We start from the raw sequence: 24,352 nt of genomic DNA, 5'->3' as shown, positions 1-24,352 counted from the left end.
GGAGGCCACGGGGGACTTCTGTTGGATGCCTCATGAGGTTGACCGCTCTGGTCCAAAAACGTCCCCGAGGAGTCCTTGCTCTTGGACTGCAAACTCATTATCGGCTGACTTGAGCCTGCTCTGCTGAGCTCGAAGCGAGTCCTTGCAAAGGAATTTGGATCTTGTGATTGTAGAGGGGGATTTTTTTTATTTTTCGTAATTTTTCTTAACCTTTCCCCAAGAGGAAAATACCAGGCCTGCAGGTTTCGAAGTGGGTTTCTCATTGGCAGGGCCACCAGGTTTTTATTTTAATTGGTGTGGCGGTGCCAAGCTGGCTCCATCGGCCAGACCCCAAAACATCGCAGGGGAGGAGGTTGAGGGAAGTGGCTCCAGCGAGCCTCGCCGCCGTGCAGGAGAGGTTTGCTGGGCAGCTCTAAACACAGCCCTGGCCCGAGAGCAGGAGCTGCACGGCTGCCAGGGGAGAGCAGAGCCCACGCAGCTAATTAGGGACTCGAGGGACGCGCGTGCGCCAGCCATCTGGAGGGGTCGTTAGCAGCAGGCGAAGCTCGGGAGCAAACACCGAGTTGGTAAGTCGGGTTGTGCGAGCCTTCACCTTGCAGAGGAGGATGAGCTGGTTTGGAAACAGGCTGCCGCCGCCGCGGCTTTGCGCTCAGGAGCGCGAGCGGAGGATTGCGCGGAGCGGGCGCCGCGGCTGGGGAGAGCTGCGAACGTGGCGCGAGAGCGATGCGGCGCCGGCACTGCGGGGAAACGCGGCATCCTTCTGCGCGGGTGCGGGCGGGGAGGGTCGGGAGCAGGAGCGCGCGGCTGCTGCGAACAGGGGTGAGCTGTAACCTGTCTTGTTAGAAAGCAGAAGGTCTCTCACAAATGGATTTCCAATTTCCCGTCCACCTGCTTAGCTGAGACAGATTTCTTGCTTTATAATTACTTTTTGGGTACTTACAGGATCTGGTAACCAGGCAACTTGATGCCTCTTAAATCCTCTTGCAAATCTGTTTTTTCTGTTGATTTTTTAGATGTTGGAGAAACATCAACCAAACTCTGAAGGCAGAGACTGCTTTCTTCACAGCTGTTTCTCTTCCCTGAAGTCTGCTGGATAGACACGATGCCGTGTCAGTGTTTTGGGGGTTCGGGTACGTGGTGCAGCAGCTCCCGCGGCTGCTGCCTGCCGAACCTGGCAGGGCACCGGTGCCTTGCACAGCCTCTGCGGGTCTGCGTGGCAGCTCTCGGTCTTGTTTCCAGTAAGACACTGGCCAAAGCCAGCTCCTGTTAGCAATGCATCTCGTCTCCCCAGCAGCATCCCAGGGCATCGATGTCTTCCCGTGGCTTAAGTCTGTCCCTGCTCTACGAGCCATTCAGGTGCACGCTCGGGACCTCTTAATTTCAGGGGCGTTTGTGTCCGTCCGGGTCAAACCCAGGTTGTAGGTGCTTTTATTAAAGCAGAGGCACAGTTAATCATGCTGGCGAGATCTCTGTGGACCGTCCATCACGGGGCTGGCACAGGAGCGGGGCTGAAGGTCACCCAGGCACGTCTCCCAGCCATTGCAGGGCTGCACAGGGACCAAGCTCCGACTTTCCCTTCCTTCCATTTCTCTACATTTTCATGCACAAGCGAAGGAAGGAGGGAAGAAGGAAGGATAGCGTACACTGCTGTTTGCAGGCCCCAGCAGTCTCTTCATTACCATGCAAAGAGCACAGGCAAGTCAAGGCACCCTGCAAGAGGTTACGCATCATGACACACTCAAAGGCTTTGACCTCTGTTGGGTAAAGTGGAGTTTAATTAACTTTTGCTTGACTGTTCACACGCTGGAATAATTTGGAAAGCTGCATGTGGGTCTCATCACGGGTGCTGCTGGATGGCCCGTCCTGCTCGCCTCGCTCCCAGCCTCGGCAGCATTTTCCCTTTCTCCCTCTCCCCCCGCGGGGCGGGTATCCTTCAGCACAGGGCACTTGGGCTTAAAGCTATCACTTGTGGTCATGGTGGTGACAATTAGGCCATCAATCAATAAACTAATACTCTCATTTACAGTCATTAGGGACTGCAGATCTAAGCATCTGCTTTTGCTAATGAGTTTAAAAGTTGGCTAAATATGGCAGACCTGCTCTCGTGCAGAAGGAAGCAACAGGAGTTCGATGCAGAATTGGAGTCTGGTGAACATGACATCAATTTTAATTAGCAAGCTTCTACAGTTTCCCAACTAAATCAAAATAAATGGGGAAAGGGAGGGTGCCGTGGGGGCACTGCTGCAGGCTGCTCAGGGCTTGTTTTAGGAGCCCAGCTTCCCAGCACCTTCCCGGGGCACGGGGGTCCCAGGCAGTTCTGCCGGGGCGAGCAAACCCCACGGGTGCCCTCCCGGCACCAGTGGTCTACGGGCCCGGCTTATACTCAGCGCTCCCTCGCACGTGGCTCAGCTACAGCACTTCTCGGCTGTCACACACATCTTTTAATCTGGTGAGGAGTCATTTATTTACACCTCCAGGCCTAACACACTGGCTACCATGGGGATGCTGAAGTCTGAAAAGCCCTATCATAGATCTGTTGTAGCTTAGAGGGAAGGGAAAAAAGCCTTTCCTCTACCTGCCTCTAAATGACTATAAATGTTTTTTTCTCGGAGATCATGGCTCACAGGGGGCAGGCAAATGATGAGCTGGTGTTTGACCTGATTGATGGAGACCTCCATCACCTGCCACCTCCCGAGCCCGCTGCACCACGCGGCATGGTTTGGAAGGGCAGCAGCACTCTCCTCCCTCGCCGCGGTCGTGGCCGTCAGCAGAGCCCAGAAACCATCCCTGGATCCCGCACAGGAGGTCCCTGGGTACCAACCACCCAACGGGCATCCTCACAGCACCGTCGCTCGCTGCCGCGCTGGAGAAAGACCGTCCTGACTCCAGCCCCGCAGCCCAACCGGTGCCCTGCGGGCAGTGCTGCTGCCTCGTGATGGCAGCTTTTTAAGGGAGGGGGAAGAAAAAAAAAAAATAAAAAAAAGAGAAGCGCGGAGCCATACATCTAAATCTTTTCACATTCCTAACTTTGACAAGTTCTTATATAACTGAAATTAAGCTCCAGCTGTATTAAATCTTCAGCAAGTTAGGCCTGCAGTGATTGTATTCCCCCGAAGACGAATGAGAGCCCCACGTGCACCCGAAGCGCGAGCACCCCAAGGGCCCCCCCCCCGCCTTCCAGCAGAGCCAGCGCCGGCTTCGCAGCGAGCTGGGGCGGCCGCCGCAGAACCGTGCCTGCCAGCCTGGCCAGGCTGTGAGCCAGGCTGTGATTTTTCAGGTCAGCTCTTCTCGGAAGGGGGTGAAAAGCAAAGCTGAAATTTCTCCTGCAGCACAATTCCCCAAAATGCCTCGAAACCGGAGCGGCCGTGCTCGTTTTGTACCTGTTTTGTAAGACTTGCTGACTGCTGCAAACGCCCCCAGGAGCGCAGCTGGAATTTCACCAATGCATATAGCAAAATGCTTTCTGTTTTTCCTGAAGAGCATTTTCGGGTGAGGAGGAAGCCGACTGCTTTCCTGCAGCAGCAGAAGAGCCCTGTTAGCTCGGCGCTGAGCGGCACCTGGTCCTGCTGCAGCCTGGGGTCCGATCCCGGACCACGTGTTCAGAGTCTAAACAGAGATAGTCTTATTTGCCTAAATCAATATTCTTTTTTTTTTTTTTTTTCAGGCAGGCTAACAGAATCTGTAATGAAAGGAAAGAACGTTTGGGAAGGCAATTATGCAAAGACAAATGTATTTTTAAGAAGATGCAGAACATTTTGAGCAGCAAGCCTGGCAGATCACTGGTGTATAGCCATGTGTCTCGCTGAGGTTCGATGGTGCGAGTTGCTCCGTGTCCTGCCCACGTGCTGCCAAAACACCGTACCCGGTGCCCCGCTGCGCTGCGGAGCGTTAAACCTGGGCATGTTCTCTGGGGTCTCACTGGAGGGGGGGATGAAACACCCTGCACCTCACAGAGCCCAACCTGTCATCCTCTCAAAGCAGCACCATTATTTTCCTGATAGATCTATTTCTGCAGAATACCAGACATCACGTTTTTCAGGAATCTCGTGTTTCTTGGCGCAGGTTAAAACAGCAGATAAAAGGAACCATTTGAAAAGTCCTTTCTCCTTTTCTTGTGCGCTCTTCAGTGAGTCAGGTTGAGGCATTACCAGCTGTCAGGGATGTTTTAAGGCATGGCCTTCTCTGGATAAAAGCAAAGTCCAGACACAGGATTTGGCTTTCAGGGAAGATTTCTCTCCCTGAGCCGTTACTCCCAGGCTGCCCCAGCGTGTACCCACGTCCCTGCCGCGCGTTACGCCCACTCACAGCCGTCTGATCAGGACAAGGTTATAGACAGCCCAGTTCTGAGGGTATTTTTATTTTAGCTCCTCTGAGGAAGTTCTGATGAGTTTAAAAAGGACAAAATCAGGTTTGGTTTATAAAGTTATTTTTTTTCAGTGCCTATAGAAATCTACAGAGCCAGAAAGGTCTTTGGGTGACTGAGAATAGTTGTTGCACACAGAGCATGTGCCTTTCGGTGCCTGCACCGTGCCAGATGCGTGCAGCTGGCGGGTATAGCAGGGTGTAGGGAGTTGCATTAATTGCTTGGCAGGGTCAAGTCTGGTGGGTTCCTGGGGCTTTCCGGATAGGGACCCCCAAACAGCATCCTTGAAAGGGTGAATAACGGAGAACTGGCTTAGGGAGGCTGGAATAGGGGAAAACCTCTTTCTCTGAAATTAGGAGCCCAGTGGCTACGGAGCATGGGAGAGTTTGGCAGCGGTTTGTGCAGGGGGGGAAGGTCACCCAGAGGCTGCTTAGCGGCTGCCTGGGGGGGGACCCGGCGAGATGCTGCACCAAGGCTCCGCCGCCTGCCGGAGGATGGATGTGCGTGAAGGTATGTCTGCTCTAACCGGGGTGTTTGCCAAGGGCTGGGCTTTAGGGGGGCTGCTGGTCAGCGGAGCCGCTCTCGAGTCCTGGCGGGGGGGAGCCCTGGCCAGGGGAGGTGAATCGGCAGCAGTCAGAGCCGGGGAACGACAGCGTGGGCCCTGCAGCGTGCTGGAGGAAGGCTGAGCGCTGGGTAGAGCCGCTGCAAGCTTCCACAGCCGACGCTCTTGATGCTCTTTTTAATACATATATTAAAAGGGTGATAATAAGCAAATCCGTCAGTTATGCAAATGAGTGGCAATTGCATCTTGAAGAGCATCCCACAGTTTAATTACATCATAATTGCAATGTAACACTTTAATTACCATATGCATCACAAAATCATGAGCACTGTTTCTAATCTCTTCACTAATATTTCAAATCAAACAGATTGCCCAGGGCCCGGTATTGCACTGCAACGCTGCAAACAAAAATCCCGCATATATCCTAACGCAGCAGCGGTACGGAGGTCTGGAGGTCGGGAAGCTGTTCTCAGCGCCCTCGCGCAGCCGTGCTATTAGGGGATGGCTGGATGAGTGTCCTTGGCCGGCGCCTCAAACCGCGGCCAGCCGTCGGGGGTTTGCAGGAGACGGCGCTGCGGCTGCCGGCCAGCCCGCGAGCTGAGCGAGGCACGTGCCGCCGAAGGAGCAAGGGCAAACCTGACCATCAGCGTCAGCTGTCGTGTTTTTTGGGGGATAGGGGAGAAGAGCGAGGTGGCCGCTCCGGTCGCTGTTCAGGAGAGCAGAATTTTCTCAGAGATGCTGCAAAATGTTTGCTTCAGCCGACGGAGCCCTTTCGCTGGGCTGGCCCTGGACCTGCTCGGTCTCCGTCCCTGCCCGGGCTGGGGATGAGCACGGCAGCCAGGTGAGGCGGCTGCTTGGGTAAAGGGATGAAGATCTGTAAATAGCTGTGTTGGAAGAAGCAGTTTGATGAAAATGCTGCCCTTGATCCTCCCTTCCCCTCCCAGCACAGGAAAACAAATTTCACATTCTCCTTCTCACCCCTGAGAGGGAAACAGTAACACTTTCTGGGGCACAGCTTTAGCTGGAGACTTGTGAATTTGATTTAAACCAGTTTATTTTGTAAATCTTCCCAGTTTGCATGCTTTATTTTTCCTCCCATCCAGCTTCTTTCTTTCCCCCATAAAGGGACATCTAATAAGTGACTTAAGAGTAATAACAGAGGGGCTTAACAACGGCCCAAAATTAATGACTGGGGACTCAGGAATGCTCTCAAGCAGCGATGCGCGCGATGGAATGACGGGTTGGGAGAGAAGCGTGCTGGGGAGGTGAAATCACTCCCGTCTCTGCGGCAGTGCCCGTGCTGCCGCCGGCACAGAGCCGGCTGCACCGGGAAGGGGCTCGGGCTCTCGGCAGGGGCCCGTGCGCGGCTGTCCCGCTCCCCGAGGAGCAGCGGGTCCGGCCGGCACACGGAGCAGGGCCAGAGCTGCTGCCCAGCCCTCCGCATCGCCAGTGCTTTTGCTGCGGGTTGCAGATTGCTGGTTTGCCGTGAGCTGGCAGTGATTTAAAATCATCCTGTGCTAATCCATATAAATTCTTTTAATCATGGATTTAATCTTTTAAGCGTGCGGTAATTAAATTACATGCCAGTCAGAGGCACATCAACGTAACACGTGAGGTTTGCAGCCCCGTGGGCAGCGGGGGAGAGCTTCAGGACAGCCAGCCGCATGGCCGGGACGTTCGGTCGCTTGCTTCTTCTGCTGTTTCCTTGTCGTTATTTTTTCCCCTTCTTTTTCCCAGCCCCTCGGAGATCCTGGGAGGGCTTGTGTTTCTAGAAAGTCAAAGGTGGGTATCACCTCAGCAGAGCAGGCTGAGGAATGTCCCAGGAGAAGATGTTTTCTCTTGAGCCCTCTGACCCGTCCCCAAACCCTCCCGGCGTCCCTCGGGAGCCGCGTTGCTGGCTGAGCCGCGGCGGTGGAGGCACAACTCCTGCTTCTGCGTTTGCAGATGCCGGCAGAAGGAAGAGGAGAAAGAGGGGAGGAGAAGATAAAGCCCCAGCAGGAGCTAATGGCCAGGACGGAGCTTAAGAGAGCGGGAGGAAACCCAGAGGAGAGAGCTCCTGAGCTCCCTGTGCAGGACACTTTGATGGGCTGGTGTTAATGGAGGAAAATACTGTATCACGAGGAGCCCATTAACAGATTAAACTTTGTGGTGGGAAGGGGAAAGTAGAGATGAACTGCTAGGTAAAGAGATGACTGGCTTTGGGAATGTGACAATTACTGTACTTAATATTTTTTTAACATTAAGAGCCAAATAGGAGCATATATTTAATTCATTAAAACAGTATGAAGTAGCTCCCTCCATCCCAATGCAGTTAATCGGTGCTCTATAGAGAAGTATCAGGAAATAAGTGTCTCCTAATGAAAGGGTCCCTGTAAGGTCAGCCTGCCGCTTGTTAGCTAATCGGAGACTTATTTGTTTTGCAAATTGCTCTCCCATTTTGAACCGCTGTGCAGTAATTTCCATGGCGGGGAAGCAGGAGAGAGTTCACGGGGCTGTTTTTGAAGCCCTCAATCTGTCATTGGGAGGAGGATAAAAATAGCCTGGGAAAGAGAAGGAGCAAGCTGCTGGGTTTGTTCCAGGCAATCCAGCCCCGTCTTCTGCAGCCGGGGACGTCAGGAGGGAGGGATGGCCGGAGGGCTGTCACGGCGGACCGGGGAGTATGTGTGACACCGGTAACCCCTCGCTTCGCCTGGCCGGGCACCGGGCACCACCGTCCTGCCCTGGCCTTTCCAGCTCTGCCATCAGCCTCCCAGGGGAGCGGCGCTGCCAGGGGGTCGTGTGGTCCACGGGGGTCCTGCTGCCGCTGCTCCTGTTCTCTGCCCAAACACCTGCATTGTTAGATGAGCAGAAATAGGATATCTGTGCGGAGAAACACGTTACCTGGGATGGTGGTGTGCCTGGTAGGTCTGGCAGATGCGGCTCCGCGGGAGCAGGGGTTGTTTGGGGCAGGGATGGAGGGATGCAGAGCACAACCCCACAGCACAGCAGGCTACAGACCAGCAATTGTGAGAAATTTTGGGTGGAGGGTGAGCTGCATCAGCACCCCTTCTGCACCCAGAGAGCCTGAGGCAAATGCAAAGCCTGAATTAGCTGTTTAAACCCTTTTCCTTCTGTCCCCGAGGCAGCTGGAGGTCTGGCTGCTGTCCTGAAGCACAACACGTCCACTGTACCCGGGGGGTCATTTTTATCTCTGCAAGCTCACTTATAGAGGAGCCATCTCCCACCACACGAGCATGGGTGAAGACCCTTCCCCTTTGCTCGATTCCGTTAATTTTACAGATGCGGCCGTGGGATCAAGCTGGTTGACAAGGTGTCCCTTTGTGTCACAGTCCAGAGCCCCTGGGACAGGCAGGGTGCAGAGGCAGCTCCTCACTTCTCCCTCCTCGCCCTCCTGCCGCCCCGCAGCCCCCGGGCACAGCCCGGCACGAGACGGGGCCAGGGGGGACCTGGGCTTTGCTTTTGGGAAACAGGGAAGAAACCTTGCTTTTTTTTTTATTTTAAGCAAAAAAAAAAAGCAGGGTGATGTGTAAATTGGGTCTGTCAACCTTTCCTTGTCAATTCCTCAGCTCAGGTTCAGCAGCCCTTCCCTGTGCAGGCTGCGGGTGATTGAGAGCCCAACGGCCATCGCTGCCGATGTCGTTCAGATATTTAGAAATCAGGAGCAAGAGCATAACGCAGAAGCTCCCTGTGCTCATGCTGGGGCTGCCCACAGCCATGCTGGGCGGCTGCCCCAGCTCTCCAGTGTCCGACCTGGGGCGCAGCTCTTTGCCCACGAACTTTTGGCAGCTGTTTCCCCCCGGTTTCAAAGCAGGATGACTGGGAGCCCTGGGAGTGGACCCCAGCTGTCCTGACTGCTCTGCTCTTTCTGCTTGGCAGTCGCTTGCACATACAGCAGTGCAGTGATTAGGTGGGACAAAAAACCTTTATTTCCCAATATCACAGACAAAATTTTAATTTCAGCCTTCATTTTAATTTTAGACTTCATTTTAATTTCCCCCTAAAGTAATAAAGTCTATAGTGTAACGAAAGTATTCCACTGAGGCAGAATTTTTTCCCAAATGTCATGGAAATGGAGGAATTTCAGCAACTGTGTTTGTGTGCAAAAGAGAAGAGAAGGTAGACTAATTTTAAAAGGTGATATTGATTGCAGTCAGGCATGAACCTGCAGCAAGGAGCCCTACACAATTCCCCACCCCATGCTGTGCAGATGGGGGAGCGAGCTGCTCTCCTCTCCACGGGGCCATTTCACTTCAGCATCTCCCCAGGACGCTGAGGCATCCTCAGTGCAACGCACCATAAATCCTTAACTGCAAGGGGTGAGCGAGAGGACCCAGCACGTGTGAGCCCTGGTGCTTGGGAGAGAGCGGCCCTGGCTCCCAAAACACGAGGCTTCATCCGTCAGCACATGAGTCACCGTTGAGCTTGGGATCAGTGTCGAGAAGTTCCCTGGGAGTAAAGTAAGGAGTGAACTTTTACTGGACTTTTATTTCTCTGCAAGAGCCCTCAGGGCTGCTTCTGTGTTTGACATCTGGGAAGAGCCTGTGGATCCTTCAAGATAATGAAGCTGATTTCCTGCAGCTGTATCGACATAAAGAACATGCTAGGAGGGAGCCTGGGAATAACGATGCCTCTCCCAGCCAATTAATACCCATGGCCTGCTGCCCGTGATCCCGGCTGCTGCCACGGTGGGCTGGGCTGCCCACTATGCAGGAGACCAGGGGTGGGATCCAGCTCCACCTGAAATGGTGGGAGGTTGGCAGACAACAGGCGGTTTGTCCTTCTCCCCGGCACCGGTGGTTTCAGTGATGAGATCCTTGCGGTGACAGGACTCCAGACAGAGCGGCAGGAGAGGGAGGGCGGGCTGCCCAGAGCCCCTTTTCCAGCCGGGCAGGGGGAGAGGTGAGGTCCTGACATGGTGGTGGAGCAGGTCGACTCCGGTGGGGTCCCACCAGCCCAGCCCTGGGGCTGTTTGGGGGCTGCAGTCCTGGCTTGGCTCTGCTCCTGAGGGTATGGGCAGCTGGGCACGTTTAGAGCCTCCTCCTGGAGACCTGCCCAGTGCTCCCTGGTGCGCTCTTCCAGCATCTCCAGAAACCCTGGGCTTGGTTAATTCCTGGAATAAGAACCAGAGAGAGCCAAGTTGGAGACAAGTGGCAAAGGCAGCCTGGAAGTGTCAGCAAAGCCTGTCTGCTGCACAAGGAAATTCTTGTAGCAGATGGGAGCTGTGAGCATCACCAGGCGAGTTTGGTGTCTCCTTTGTTCCTCAAACGTTCTTGGTCCCTGGGATAGCTCTGCTGACTTGGTTTCACATCAGAACAGATGGACCCAGCCACCTTGCATCAACTTGCGTTACCCTGTCTGGCCAGGGCATCAGCCTTTGCCGTGGGGGCCGAACGGACCCAGGCTCTTGGGGAGGTTTTTTTTCTTGCCACCAAGGCAGCTCTGCTTTCTACTCATGGATGGTGCTAGTAGTAACTCCCATCTTCTTCTAGGGCAGCGGGGCACAACCCGCGAGTGACCACTTGCCATCGTAACTCATGGGATCTTGTTTTTCTCACGAGGACTAGAGTTTGGGGCAAAGTTGCCCAAACAGAAACCTAGAGTCAGAGTCTCTCTCATGAGAACGCGAGGGGATTTTTAAATCCCAATGACCAAAGTTTCCTCCTAGAGCCCCTTTTCTCCTCTTCCCTAGGGCACAACCTCTGTTTAGGACCAACACAGGTGCATGAACTGTCCCTGCGCTGCCTGCCATCATCTGAGCTACAGCGTTTCCCACATCAAGCGTGAACCAAGGCTGACCTTCCTCCCCGTGCGAGAAGCGGCGGAGCTGTACGTATGTATATCTGTACATAAATACCTGTCTCCACGAGGCGGTCTCTGAGCTTGAAAGCCATCTTCGCGGGGTCATGCCCCGCAGTGTGGGGCCGGGAGCGGCTCCATCTCTCGCTCGGCGCAGCCGGACGGTTCCCCGTGCCACCCGCGCAATGCCGGGGCTCCGGGCTTCAATTGCAGGAGGAGGAAACGCTTCGCCTTGATCAGGAGGGATAAGAATAGCGAGCGGCAGGCGGCGGACGGTGGGGTGCGGATAAAAGGCGGCTGGCTCTTATTCTTCCCACGCCCGGGGCGATCTGCCCCTTCTTTTTTCGAGCCGTAATTGCATGCCACGCCGCAGATGAGTGTCGCACTCCACCAAAGCCGGAGCACCGCGAGGCCAGGACTCCAGGCTCTCCGTCAATGAGCGGGGAGGCAGGGAGGATGCTTTTGATCCCGCTCTTCTTCCTCTGACATGCTGAAGAATTATTAGGCTCTGAGGAAGGTATTTCTCTGGCTGGAGCTTTCCCTTGCTCTGCAAAGGAGACCAACTGCTGCTCTGCCGTTTCGAGAGGGCAGAGCGGCCCGCGGTGCCGGGCTGTGCCGGTGGCCTGCGCAGCACCAGCCGACCTCGAGGAAGATGCTCGCTGGGCTCCGGGCCAAGTTCAGACCCAAACCCAGCATCCCGGAGCCCTTCGCGGTCCCCAGCCATCACGATGGTGGACGCTGGGTCCTTCTGCGGCCCTTCCTGATGGCGGTCCCTGGCTTTTGGTGGCTTCTGCTTTTAGAGGTTGTGGTGGAAACAGCCTTGTCTGGGGCACCGGAGCCCTTTGAGGTGTTGTGCCACCTCGGCACCGAGATTTCCAAAACCGGCAGCTGCGGTGGGGCATCGTGGCCTCCCACTTTCCTGTGTTTTTTCAGGTGCTGCCTCTGGCTTTGCTTTCATTAATTTAACACACGCACACAGAGCGTAAGTGGGCTTGAACCTCCATCTCCAGCAGCTGAAATCCAATAATTACCCCACGTAACCCACCTGGAGAAGCATTCTTGGCTGGTTGGCAAATGGTGAAGAAGTTCACTGTATCCTTTAGAGCAAGAAATTATCCTGGAGTGTAAATTATGACTCTGGCAGCCTTACAGGTACAAAAAATAAAATTAAAAGGGTGGGTGAGATGGAGATTTAAATGAAAACTCTGAGCAGGTGACACCTTGATCTGAGATAACTGTAACTGGGGGTTTCCTTTCAGATGAAGGGGACCTGGCAGCAGTGTCCGAAGGAGATGAAAGGGAAAACCCTGACACTGGTGGTAACAACAAATGGGGCTGGAGGTAGAAGAACAACGGGGAAGCCTGCATTGCCTTGGGAGGTTTCTTGCAGGGGGTGATGCCCTGCAGCTCCATCCCCTTCAGCAGCGGGTCGGGGGGCTCCTGGGGTCTGGGGGATGGCGCTGATCACCTCCGTGTCATCCCTGCCCTCAGGTCCAGCTCACCAAGGGTTAGAGAGGTGCCGGGTGCTGTTCAAGGGGGGATGCCGGGAAAGCCTGGATCCCAAGGATGGGTTACAGCCGTGGGTGACAGCAGGGACTGTCTTCCCCTCAAAAGCCCCCTGCACCCCCCCCCCAGACTTCACCCTGCTCGCTTCGTTTGCCCTGCCAGCCCGTCCCTGCCTCTCCTCTGGGGTCGGTGGCAGCGTGCGTGGGGAGCACGGTGCCGCTGAACCCGCTCAGCCAGGCACAGGCAGCCGCAGCTCCCAGCCCGCGGGCAGGCTGATGGAGCGACTGAATCTCCAGCTCATTAAGCGTCCCGTTGTGTTTTGGCTGCATGTCCCAGACTGGCACCTAATGAATGTCACGGAGCCCTCCGTGTTAATGAAGAGGCGATGAGACGTGGTGGGAGCCCTGGAGAGATGCCAGGAGGATGTGCCGGGCACGCGACGGTCGCGGGTGACCGTGGGAGCCCTGGGAGGATTGCCTTGTCTCTCACCGGGCAGAAATCTCGCCGCTGAAGTCCTCTGATGCATGGCTCCTCCCTGCGTCGGCGTGATGTGGTTTAGCTGAGCACAACATCATCCTTACAGCTGGTTGGTATTTTTGGGGGGGTATTTTGTCCTATTTTTAGGAAACGCCAATATGGATTTGGAACTTTTTTTGGGTCTGGGAGGGAAAAGGTCAGCCTGAACAAATTTCTCAACCTGAACTGAAAACAGAGAGGGGCAAAACAGTTTGCTAGCTGTTTTCCAGACAGATCCGCTCCAGCTTCAGATGGCAGCTAATTAAAGTGCTGACATTTTAAGACACGATGATGCAAAATCTCTTGCTTTGAGCCAAGTCTGGGCCCTTTTCAGAGTTCAGTTCATGCATTTGCTGCCCAGAGTCCCCAGGAGCGGCGTGAACAAATTAAGAGGGGCGATGGGTTGGTTTTGAAGTAGTATTTTTCTTAGGATGTGAGCGAGTTTTTAGCCCTTGGAAGAATACTGTAATGTCAGGCTGCCTGGGCAGAGCTCTCCAAAAAAAGCTGAGCTCTGTGGCAGAGGCGCCTGTGAAGACGTTTGAGTTTCAGCTCTGCTCTGTGTTAACCCTGCTCGGGCAGGGAGAACAAGGGAGGGGGGTCCCAGCCCCACGGGATGGGAGGCAGGGGCAGGCTGGGGCAGGAGAGCAGCCTGCGCCCCAGACACCGTAGCATCACCCCCGCAGCTCTCACCTGCACAACCAGAGCAACGCAAAGTCTGGCCATGCCATTTTCCAGCGGCTGGAGGCTTTTGGATTATCCCCAGGACGGGAGGAGCGGGCGGGCTGCCGCAGTGCCGAGCCATGTGCCGTGCCGTGCCGTGCCGCCTGCTGCTGACAGCGCGGAGGGGAGACGCGGGCTGCGAGGCCGGGGCTGGCTGGAAGGGAGCGAGCTGCAATCAAGAGATGTATTGTGGCTGTTGGGCTGCCTGCGCGATGCAGCATTTAGGAGACAAAGCGCAAAAGTCGGCTCGGCTCAGCGGGGATGCGGGAGGTGATTTGGGGGAAGGAGACGCTGGCGGGAGGAGGCTGGCAGGTGATGGGGAGCGGGCGAAAGGGGAAAGAGCCTGACTGATCCCGGCTGCTGCAAACAGTTTCTGGCTCCAACCCAGTGTGGCAGGTCCGGGGGGCTGAGCACGCTGCGCTGCCCGGTTAAGAATATCCCCAGGCTTGTTCCCAGGAGGGGCCCGTCCGCACCAGCCCTTGGGATACTTTTGCACCCAGGTGAGGGGTAGAGCGAGATGCAGGGTGTGGATGGACAGACAGATAAACAGATCTTGGTAGGTTCATCTGGAGGGAGGGCTTCATCAGGACACGGGAGAAATAGCTGATGGGAATGGGGGGGAAGCACCCCGCTGGACAGCACGGTCCCGGGGCTGCCGCAGGGCCGACGGTGCTCCCCCTCACTCTGGACACGAAGGGGCTTGTGTGGGCACTGCTGGGGGGCGGTGTCCCCACCAGAGTGGGTCCAGTGACACCAGTTTGCCCTCGCCCACCAGCAGGCTGTGCCTGGGGAGGCAGAGGGACACCCCAGCCCCCAGGACGGGAGCGGGGCGAGTGGGTCCCACCGGGCTGCGAGGGGCACACGCAGGGATGGATCCCGTGGGTGAGATCTGCAGTGTTGAGGGGAGCTGGCCCTGGGCGTCCGTGTCCGTCCCCGTCCCCCCCGCCCCCCCCCCCCCCCCCCCAGCACAGAGGTTTGAAAGGCTCAGCCATCTCGGTGCAGATGCCCTATTGCTGTCACAGCCCCGAGCTGGCCGGAGGCTACAGCTGCAAACGCTGCCCTGAGGCGAAATGCCGGGTGCTGGGATGCACCGAGGCAAACCATCCCGTGGCTGGGGATTTCAGGCCAGAGGGATGGTGGGTGGCAGGCAGAATGTGCCTTTTTGGGCTTACCGAGGCACCGAGTTGGGGTGCATCGGGGCATCCTAGCCCCTGCTGCTGTTCTGCCTTCTCCTGTGTGAGCAAACCTGCGGGTCCCCTGCCCTCTCCAGGCTTAATCCTCAGCCGCTTTCCTGTGCCTGAAGCCTCTGGCTGGCTGTGGGGCTGCGGCCCCCAAATCCTCACGGCAGATGTTCCCCTGCTCCCCAATGGACCCCTCTGTCTGCCAGTGGCTGGGAAAGCACGTGCCCGGTCTGCAGGAGAAAAATCTTCCTTTTCATGCAAAGGGAGCTGGCAGGTTTCTGGTGTCGGCAGGGGAGGGATGGGTCAGCAGCAGTGTTCAGCTTTGAACTCACTTTAAAGCCCCGCTCCTTGTAGCCATCCCTTGTGCAGGGTGGCCGGGTGCTGGCTACCCCAGCCAGGCAGGCACCCACGCAACCCCTGAACGGCCGTGCCAGTGCCGGTGCCGGCGGGAGCAGCTGGGCTCCGGGGAGCAACAAGAAGCCATGTGAGGTCCAGGCCCCAGCTCCTTATTAAAAAAAAAAAAAAAAAAAAATATATATATATATATATATATATACATATATTGGGCGAAACTCTTTTATTAGCTCAGCAAAGAGGCTAAGCGCCACAAGCTCCACCATGCCACTGCGCTCACCCCCGGGAAGCCATCCCGCCGCAAGGTTGGTGCGAGGCTGAAGGTGAGCTGGCAGCCCTTCCCTGGCAGAGACATTTTCTGCTCTGTCATCCTGAGTTTTCTGCTCTGCTTTGCCAGACTGTTCCAGGGAAGGCGGCCGGCGCCGCACGGCGCGTTCTCCCAATGCCATCTAGTGTCTGCTCCGGCGGCCCCAGACAGTTATTTGAAGGCATCAGAGCTTATTTATTACGGAATGATCTTTGAGGGCCAACAGGCAGCTTGGGCTGATTATTAACAGCGGTACCTGCAGCACAGATAACTAACTGGTGGGTGCACAGGTTGGGCTTGATTATTTTTTCTGTCGCTCCCGTTTCGCACTAAAAGCCCACCCCGGCAGGATGGTGCGTGAGGATGCGATGACATGTCCGGGGTGATTAAAGTCTCTCAGCCTTCAGCCACTTGTCTTGTAGCCCCGACATCACCTGAGGCTTAATCACTCAGAAAAGTGCTGTCATGTCCTATTGTTGCCGTATTGGGAGCACGACCTCTTTCCCATTTAGCTGCCATTTCAAAATAATATAACGTGCCAGGGGACAGGCATGACTCAGGAGACTGGTAATAGGATATAAAGACTTTGACCTGTGGGTCACCCATTTGAATGCTGCCAAGGTCAGCGGCAAGGGCAAAGATGTCATTTGCACGATGATTATTTGGCCAAACAACCCGATACAGGCGTAACCGGGTCCCTTGGTGGCAGTCAGCAGGGGCTGAGGGCTGGGTTGGGCTCTGCTCCCTCTTTGAGAGCATCCCGGGACCCCAACCCCTCCCCGCCTGGGTTCTGGGACCCTGTGACTGCCCACGGTCCCCTCCAGCTTATGACTTTGCCCTCTACAGTCTTCCCTTGCCATCATTGCAGGGGCATGGTCTATACAGGCTGGGAACGCTCTTATTTCTGCCCTCTTAGGGGCAGAGTGCCACAGCAGCATCTCCCCTTTGTGCCCCACTCATTTGCTTCCCAGTGCAGAAAAAGGTTTCGCAGGACAGGCGTGCCCTGGCACCCTGCTCGCCCTGTCCCCTTCTCTGCTCACCACCATCAACTGCCATGATTTAGGTCCCTGCTAACCTCGTCCCCATCCTCAGCCACCACTGACCATGTGAATTTATCTCCTCAGTAGCAAACAATCTCATCAAGTCAGTTTGATTCCATGATTAATTAAGCTCTCCCTCGAAATGAGGTTACTCCCTGCAGTCTCGCTTATAAATGTTAGCAGATTAATGGGTGCTGGCCATGTTAGATGGCCACTACCAGGCTGGGCTGTGGAGGGTTTGCCTGCTCTCATCCAGACAGTCCCTGAGCACGGGTTTCCTGTAGGAGAGCTTCTGAACAGACCCAGCGTATCTGCAAACCACCGTCCTGGCCACGTGAAGGAAACCTGCGCCAGGGGAAGCGTTAATATCGGCGGCTCTTAGGGCAGCTCGGGGTTGATGCTGACATGAGGCAGCGAAAGGTCCTTTCCTACGTCTCTGTGCTGGGGGCCGGTGCTGGCGGGTGCTGGGGGCCGGTGCTGGCGGGTGCCGTGGGCTATGGGCACTCTGGGGGCCGTGGGGTACGGGCTGCTCTGGGCTGCAGCTCCCCTTGCCCCGCGGTACCCGCAGGTCCAGCCGCAGCAGAACCTCGGCCCCTGCACCGCTGCAGCGGCTGTTTGGTGATGCTGGATCCAGACGCCTTCGCCAGGCTCTCCTGGGGTGCCGCAGCCCCCTCCTCATTAGCACGCTGCCCAGCAGGGCGGTTTAATTGCTGTCAGCCTCGATAGCAGTGCCGCCTTCTCACCATCCTCCTTTAATTGTAGCCTTCCCCCCTTCCCCAGCAGCGCTGCATGTTTTGGGTGAGAACCTCCCCAGGACCCTGTGGATCTTATTAAAAACAGGGTTTGAAGCCCTCGTGCCCCTCTCCCTTCCTGCTGAGCGCCCGGCTGCGGTGCTGGGGCTGCACCGGCTCTTCCCATGTGTACTGGGAGATGGGAGGTCAGTCCCGTGGCACGTGTCCCTGAGCCACCAGCATCCGCAGGACCTTCCACCACCCTTTGCTGGCCCCTCCCCCCCGCCAGAGGTGGAGGCCAAAAAGGTATGGGAGCCCCCCTTGGGAAATCCTTGGGGTTTTTGCAAGTCTCCCAAGGCGCTGACAGTGTGGGAAGGGGGTGACAGCCCGCGTGAGCCCCAGGATGGGGGGGGTGCAGGTTGCAGCACAGTGGGGAGCCGTGGGCCAGTGGATGGGGCCAGGGAAGTGGGGGGGGGAACACCAGGGCTGACCCAGGGCTGGAGCAGTTTGGCCGCAACAGCGACGGGTGCTCACACGACTTTCCCAGTGGTTTAGCCAACATCCAACCTGCTCTGTGTATTGTTTTCACTAATCTGTTTGGGTTTTTTTAAATTATCTGCAGACAAGGTGCCGCCTTCTTTGAATAATGATGAAGCTGGGTAAAGGGAGCAGTGGGCGGCCAGTCTGTGCAAACGGCGCTTCCCTGCCGCTCACCACCCGCTCTGTACCTTCACCCAGGACCTATTTTTCTGTATTTATCCAGCGTCAATAATGGGATTCCACCCTGCTAACCAGCATCTGCATGCAACAGCACTGAAAGCAGAAGCGATTCCTCCTGAGTTAGTGTGTAAAAGCCTTTGCGATCTTCTTGCGCTACAGACCTGAAGGAGGGTTTAAATATAAGGCTCTTTAATAAGATGAAAATAGCCCTTTCCCCACTAGTTTTCTGCTTGCTCTTTCATGCCGCAGGAGCTGCCTGGTTGTGTCAGGGCCCGGCTGTCTGTGGGCTGACAGGTTTCCTAACTGCACCAAACAACTCCCCTCCCTGCGCCATCAGCACAATATTAGTAACGCTGCAGCAGCTGGAGGAGGCAGCAGCTCAGCGCCGGCCAGTGCTGCTGTGTGTTTGGGCTATGGCACCCAACACTTCCTCAGCTGGACTTTTTTTAACAAAAAAAATCAAACTTTTCAGCAGAAAACCCAGCTGTCACTGGTGGTTTCACCTGTGTAGAAGTGAAGCAGAGACCTCGGGACCTGCCTGATCATTGTGGTGCCCGAGACAGGGGTTTTCTGGGACCCTGTGAGTCCCTGGAGCTGGTGAAGCTCAGCAGATGGTCCTGGAGAACGGCCATGTGCCCATGGGGTCCTTCTCCAAAGACAGGACCCAGACAGCTCACTCTTCACGGCACGAATGTAAAACACGTTTCTTTCCTTGACTGTTATTTTTAATCCAAGCCAATAACCCCCAAACATGTGCTGGCCACCCGGCACGCCCCAGCCTGGCTGCTGGCATCCTCAGCAAAGGCACCCGATCCTGGAGATGGGCTGGAGAAAGTGGGAACGTGTCACCTGCATGGTGTTGGGCAGCTAAAGCTGCAGGAGCTGCTGGTGGAGGGACAGGAGATGTTTTGAAATCTCACCCAGCAACGCCCTTAGCTTTCTGGGGAGCGGAGCAGCTTCCAGCTCCGCTGAGGGGGTGAAGTAACAGGCGCAAGGTTTGCTGTGCTTCACATCTGCAAAATCTGTCAAGGAAGGGACCAAAAGGACCAAAAAAGCTCTGAATATTGCTGCTGTTATTTTACAAATTGGAAAAACTTTTCTTGCAATTCCAAAACCTTCAAGGAAAAACAACGTGCCGGTGGCCCAAGGAAGCGTTTTGCTTTTCTACAGCAACTTCTGTCTGACAGCAGCAGAACTCCCTGCAAAGCGGGCAGATCGGACAGAGATGTCCCATGCATGGTATGCAGCCCCATGGCATTTTGAGCAGTGGCACCCTCAGATGGCAGGCAGAGTAGCGCCGGTGGTCTCATCCACAACAGACATTGGCACTAAGCACTGGTGCCCTGGAGGAAACCCTGTGCCTCGGTGTGTGCAGCAGGAAAATGGGTATAATCCTATTTACCTGCCATGTCTGGAGCTGGCTGTGGTGTTTGATTCATGTCAGGAGCTCGGCTGGTGACTCCTGGATGAATGACACTATATAAATGCAAAGTGTTATTAATATTTCATGTTGTAGTGAAAATGTACTAATGGGGCTCGTTCCTGGAAGATAAAGTGATGCCATTAATACACCTCCGCGTCCCCAGCACCGCGGACTCATGCGGGCTGGCTGGTTTTGGCTGGCGGAGGGTGCAGCCTTTGGCACCCCCCCCCTTCTGCCTCTGGGAAACTGAAATCTCCAGGAAATTTAAGCAGCGGGACAGCAGCTCTGGCTGCGGGAGCTCGGTGTCTGCCAGCCCAAGGGCAGAGGATGCACCACCATACGCTGTGGCTCTCGCTGGCTGGTGTCAGCCCTGTCTGCTGCTTGGGAGGGAAAGACAGCAGCAGAGCAGCTCCTGCCTCTTGCTTCACCTCACTCTGTGGTTTTCTCTCACCCTATTTTTTTTTTTTTTTGTGCCTCCACCAGGTATTTGCCAGGCAGATGGGGCTGAGCTCTGCTCCGGCTCAGCCGGACAGTCCCACCTGGCGGGATGCAGAGGGAAGCTGTGCGGCCACTCACCTTCTCCTCCTGCCATCAAAGCAAGGCAGGGGGGCGAGGGGGGGGCACGGCGGCCGTGCCCACGCTCCCGGGAGGGCCATCAAGTGCTGTAGAGGGGTGGAGGTGTGCTCTGCCTGGAGCCCAACACCAGCAGAAACTGCCTATCACATCTGGCAGCTCCCCAAAAGAGGGGATTTTAACCCAGAAAGCTGCAAGCCACAGACATCCACAAGCCTGGGGGGGCCCGGGGCACAATGTCCCCCTGCCAACCGCTGGGTGCTGGCAGGATGGGTGCTGCTCCGTGCCCTCCCTGCCTGCCCGCGGGGGGATGCAGCCCCCAGGAACCCCTTTCCCAGCACAGCCACCGCACAGGCATGTTAAAAAAAAAATAAAAATGGGCTTGTTTGATTTCAAACTGCAGAACTCTTCCCTGGAGCCATCTGCAAACAGTGGTAATTTACTTTACAGCTGTTTAGATTTGTTTCTCTACCTTTTTTTCTAAAACCCAGCAGAATTGCAAATGAAACGTGTGTTTGCTCCTCAAATGACTCCAGCCGTACCTCAGCTCTTGCACCCCGCGCAGCAGCACCCACTCCTTGAACTAACTCCCACCCAGCCGACCCTCACCCCTGCGCCCCGCTCCGTGCTCCCTGCTGCACCCCGGAGCTGCGAGCCAGCGGTCAGGCCTCGCACAGGGGCTCTCTGAGCTGGGGGGGCTCATCCTGGGAGGGCTCCCGGGCTCTGGCAAGGGGGAGGGGGTGATGGGGAAGAGACTTGCGCCAGCTTGCAGGTGAGGGGAGCACAGGAAAAGTGGTTAATTAATTCCCAGTGAAAGAATCAACTGTCGCCCACTCGTCGGAAGGTGGGGAGGGATAAAGGCTCTTTTTAAGTTATTGCCATGGTGCAAAGTTTTGAGTAAAAAGGGATTATAAAGGGAGGTGTTCGGCTGAGCGGCTCTCGGTGCCTCGGGCAGGGGTTCCCAGGGCTTCGGCCACGTCACCCCTGCAACGCCGAGCAAGGGAAGATGGGCGCAGGGAGGGAGTGAAGGGATCCCAGACTGTGCCGGGCACCCTGGCATCCCTGCAGCAGCTGAGGGCAGATGTCCCCAAGCACCCGCCCTTGCCCACCGTCGGGCAGCCAATGCAGCCCTTCCCTGCACGGCAGCAGGATTGGGCCCCCACGCGCTGCGGGGCAGCCCTTCGCCCCAAGGTAATCTGGCAGCCTACGGGACATGTGGGGATCTGCCTTGAACCCCATTCCTTCCCCCTGGGAATCTCCTCCTCGCTCCCAGGGATGACTCACGTGGCGCCGGCACCTCTCACACCGGGCGATGCGTTCCTGCCGTGGGCAAGCACCGACCGGCACCAGCGCCGGCCTCGGCAGAGGGACGCCCTGCAGGTAAGCGGCATGAAAATACTCCTCTTCTGCAGCCCCCGGCCCTTGGTAAGATGGTGCTGAGGCTGGGGAAGGTGCATCTGCTGCAGGGTGCATGTCGCAGAGCCCGACCTGACACCGGGGTGACGGGCGCATTCTGGGCTGCTGCTGGAAGTGTGCACGGGGAAGGAGAAATCTGGGGTTTGCGAGCGCGTCCCTGGGGATCAACCGGGTGAGACGGGAGCTGCCGGCTCCCGTGGGAAGTATGTTCCCCAGGGAATGTGTGTGGCCACCCTGGTCCTGCAAGCAAGCGTGTTGCACGGGCCAGGCTGTGCAGAGCAGCGGGATGCATTCACCCCCGAGAGCTCTGCCAGCGGGGGGGGAATCTTGTTATTTTACTGATAGGTAAAATGTTTAAGGAGAGTCGGTGCCAAACGCAGCCCCGGGAGTCCTGCTCGGCTGCGGCCCCATGCCGCGTGGGGTGCGTTTATCCGGCACGATGCAATCCGGGTTGAAATCAGCTGCTCAGGGTCCCGGGGCTGGTACGGGCTGAGATCAGCGGATGACAAGCGGTTGTGGTGGCCGCCCAGCCCTGGGTCAGCACCTCGGCATTGCCTGGGGCCGTGCAGCCCCCCCCAGCTCGCCCTGCAGCCTCAGCTTACTGGTGTCCACTCGCCACGCCGTGCTGTGCCCGGCACGGCCTCCCTCCGGCGCACGGGCACGGCGCGGTCGGCGCAGGGCTTCTCCCACGCTGCCCGGGTGGGAGAGCGGAGGCGACGGCAGATTCCAGCGCTGGGAGAGGACGGAGCTGCCGGGTGAGTCATGCCCCGGCTGCTCCTGTTTGTTTTCTGCCTGGGCCAGGCCTGGCAACGTAAGGAAAATTAAAAACAAATACCTGGGCAACGAGGCGAGAGATGGGGCGGGATGGCAGAGGGCTGAGCCGTGGACGGTAGCGGGTGGTGGTCGAAGGATGCTTTTGCCGTGGCAGCACTGGCACGCTTTGCCGGGTCCCTGTGACCCCCCCCGCAGAGGGGGACGGTGGTCTGCGAAGACGCGTCGCCCGGACCAGGTCTGTGCTGGGGTGCGTGTCCCCGCACGCGAGCAAAGGTCAGAGACGGTGCCCAAGGCCACCCGGGCAGGAGCGCGGCTCGGTGCTTTGGGGCACACGGGTGCTCCGACGGGGACCTCTCGCTGCTGCTTTGGTGTCACTGTGCCTTCTCTCTCCTCCCAGGCCAGCTAACAGGATCGGGGGACCATGAACTGGGGGGTGTTCGAAGGGCTCCTCAGTGGGGTCAACAAGTACTCCACAGCCTTCGGCCGCATCTGGCTCTCCGTGGTCTTCATCTTCCGCCTGCTGGTCTACGTGGTGGCGGCCGAGCGGGTCTGGAGCGACGACCACAAGGACTTTGACTGCAACACGCGGCAGCCGGGCTGCACCAACGTCTGCTACGACCACTTCTTCCCCGTCTCCCACATTCGCCTCTGGGCCCTGCAGCTCATCCTGGTGACCTGTCCGTCCCTCCTGGTCATCATGCACGTGGCCTACCGGGAGGCCAAGGAGCAGAGGCACCGTGCCGCCGGCGGGGATGACGGCCGCTGCATCTACCCCAACCCCGGCAAGAAGCGGGGGGGGCTGTGGTGGACCTACCTGCTCAGCCTCATCTTCAAGGCTGGCGTGGACGTGGTCTTCCTCTACATCTTCTACCACTTGTACAGGAACTACACCCTGCCCCGGCTGGTGAAGTGTGAGCTGCCTCCCTGCCCCAACACGGTGGACTGCTTCATCTCCCGGCCCACCGAGAAGAACATCTTCACCCTCTTCATGGTGGTCACTGCCTGCGTCTGTGTCATGCTGAGCCTCGTCGAGGCCGCCTACCTGATCGGCAAGCGGTGCCGCGAGTGCCTCCTGGCCGGCAGCGGGGACAGCCATCAGCACGGCCAGGACTGCGCGCTCTCCCCACACCGAGCCCGTGGGCATGGCGGGGCAGGTTTTCCACGGGGTGGACTACAAACCTCCCACGGTCTCCATCCCCGCCACGGCCTCCAGCCCCGGCACGCTGTCCGAGGAGGAGGCTCTTCCCTAGAGCTGCCTGGGGGAAAGCAGGAGCCGCTCACCTGCCCTGCACCTTCCTCCTCCTCCTCCTCTTCCTCCTCCATCCCCCCGGTGCAGGAGCCCTGGGGGTGGCAGCACCTCGGAGTCGGGCTCTGCTCAAAGGCTCTCTGCCTGTCCCGTCCTGGGGAAGGCACGTTACATCATTCTGCTGAATTTGGGGTAAACCCGGGTGCTGTAGGACACGTGCGGTCCCCGAGAGCCGACAGGGACAAGCAGCTCCGTGGCGGCTGTGAACTGCCAGTGGTGCCCGGAGGTCGAGCCTGTCCCAGCCAGTCTGGCTTAGCTGGTCCTGAGGGTATCCTTGCCATGAATAAAAATTTCTGTCCCTCAGAAATGATGGCCAAATTGGTTGTTCTCCTGCTCCTTGGGCACAATACTGCCAAGCGGGGAGCAAGGGCTGCTTCACCCCTGGAAAGGCATCGCTCCCACGGGCAGCTCCGGGCTGGGTTTGGACCAGCCGCGGTGACAAACAGCTGGCTGCCGGCTCGGGTCTGCTGGAGAAAAGCCACTGAAAATTGGAGAAGTCCCTGGAGCTGGGCATGAGTGATGGCTTTGGCCAGAGAGGGGGAGTGCCGCGGCTCGGCGGGTAGTTTTTGGGATGCACGGGATGTTATGAGGTCTGTGCTGCCTGGAGAAGGGCTTGTCCTTGCACCCAGCAAGTCAACGGCAAAACTCTTGCTGCATTCACCAGGCACTGGATGCAGGCGAGGAAGGAGGACAGCTTAATTCTCTCCCTGTAATCCCAGGCTTTAAAAAAATAAATTCTTGATTTAAGATGGGCTACTGGGCACAGGCAGGCACACCCAGAGGTGTGAATGTCCCCGGGGACACAGAGGTGGCAGAGCTCTTTGCAGCCATGGGCTGCCAGGGACAGGCTGGAGCAATTTAAAAATGTCACAAATTTTCAAACCAGCTCGGAGGTGGCAGGGGAGAGGGGCCAGCCAGGACGGGCACCCTTGAGCCCCCCCAGGGAACCCCTCTCCCTATCCCTCACCCTACGTAAGCTGCACCGCAAGTGTCATGGCCATTTCAGACTGATGTGATCGTCATTAATAACAGTCATTAGCTGAGTGGGGACAAGAGCATGTGCT

The 24,352-nt window shown here is 57.0% G+C and overlaps 1 protein-coding gene and 1 long non-coding RNA gene across 2 annotated transcripts; both read left to right on the top strand.

The window, feature by feature from the left end:
* Window positions 1-464: 464 nt before the first annotated feature.
* On the top strand, window positions 465-1,452 carry LOC115351855. The gene is made up of 2 exons (XR_003926926.1): window positions 465-566; window positions 1,014-1,452. It is a non-coding gene; the product is annotated as an uncharacterized LOC115351855 (long non-coding RNA).
* Window positions 1,453-22,119: 20,667 nt separating this feature from the next.
* On the top strand, window positions 22,120-23,307 carry LOC115351834 (gap junction beta-5 protein-like). The gene is given in 3 exon segments (XM_041129213.1): window positions 22,120-22,217; window positions 22,380-23,105; window positions 23,107-23,307. Coding segments are annotated over 2 exon segments (828 nt in total). The 5' UTR covers window positions 22,120-22,217; window positions 22,380-22,403; the 3' UTR covers window positions 23,233-23,307.
* Window positions 23,308-24,352: the final 1,045 nt, after the last annotated feature.

Source organism: Aquila chrysaetos, chromosome 16 (assembly GCF_900496995.4).
Source record: "Aquila chrysaetos chrysaetos chromosome 16, bAquChr1.4, whole genome shotgun sequence".
NCBI lineage: Eukaryota > Metazoa > Chordata > Aves > Accipitriformes > Accipitridae > Aquila > Aquila chrysaetos.
This window is presented reverse-complemented; position numbering and strand designations above follow the sequence as displayed.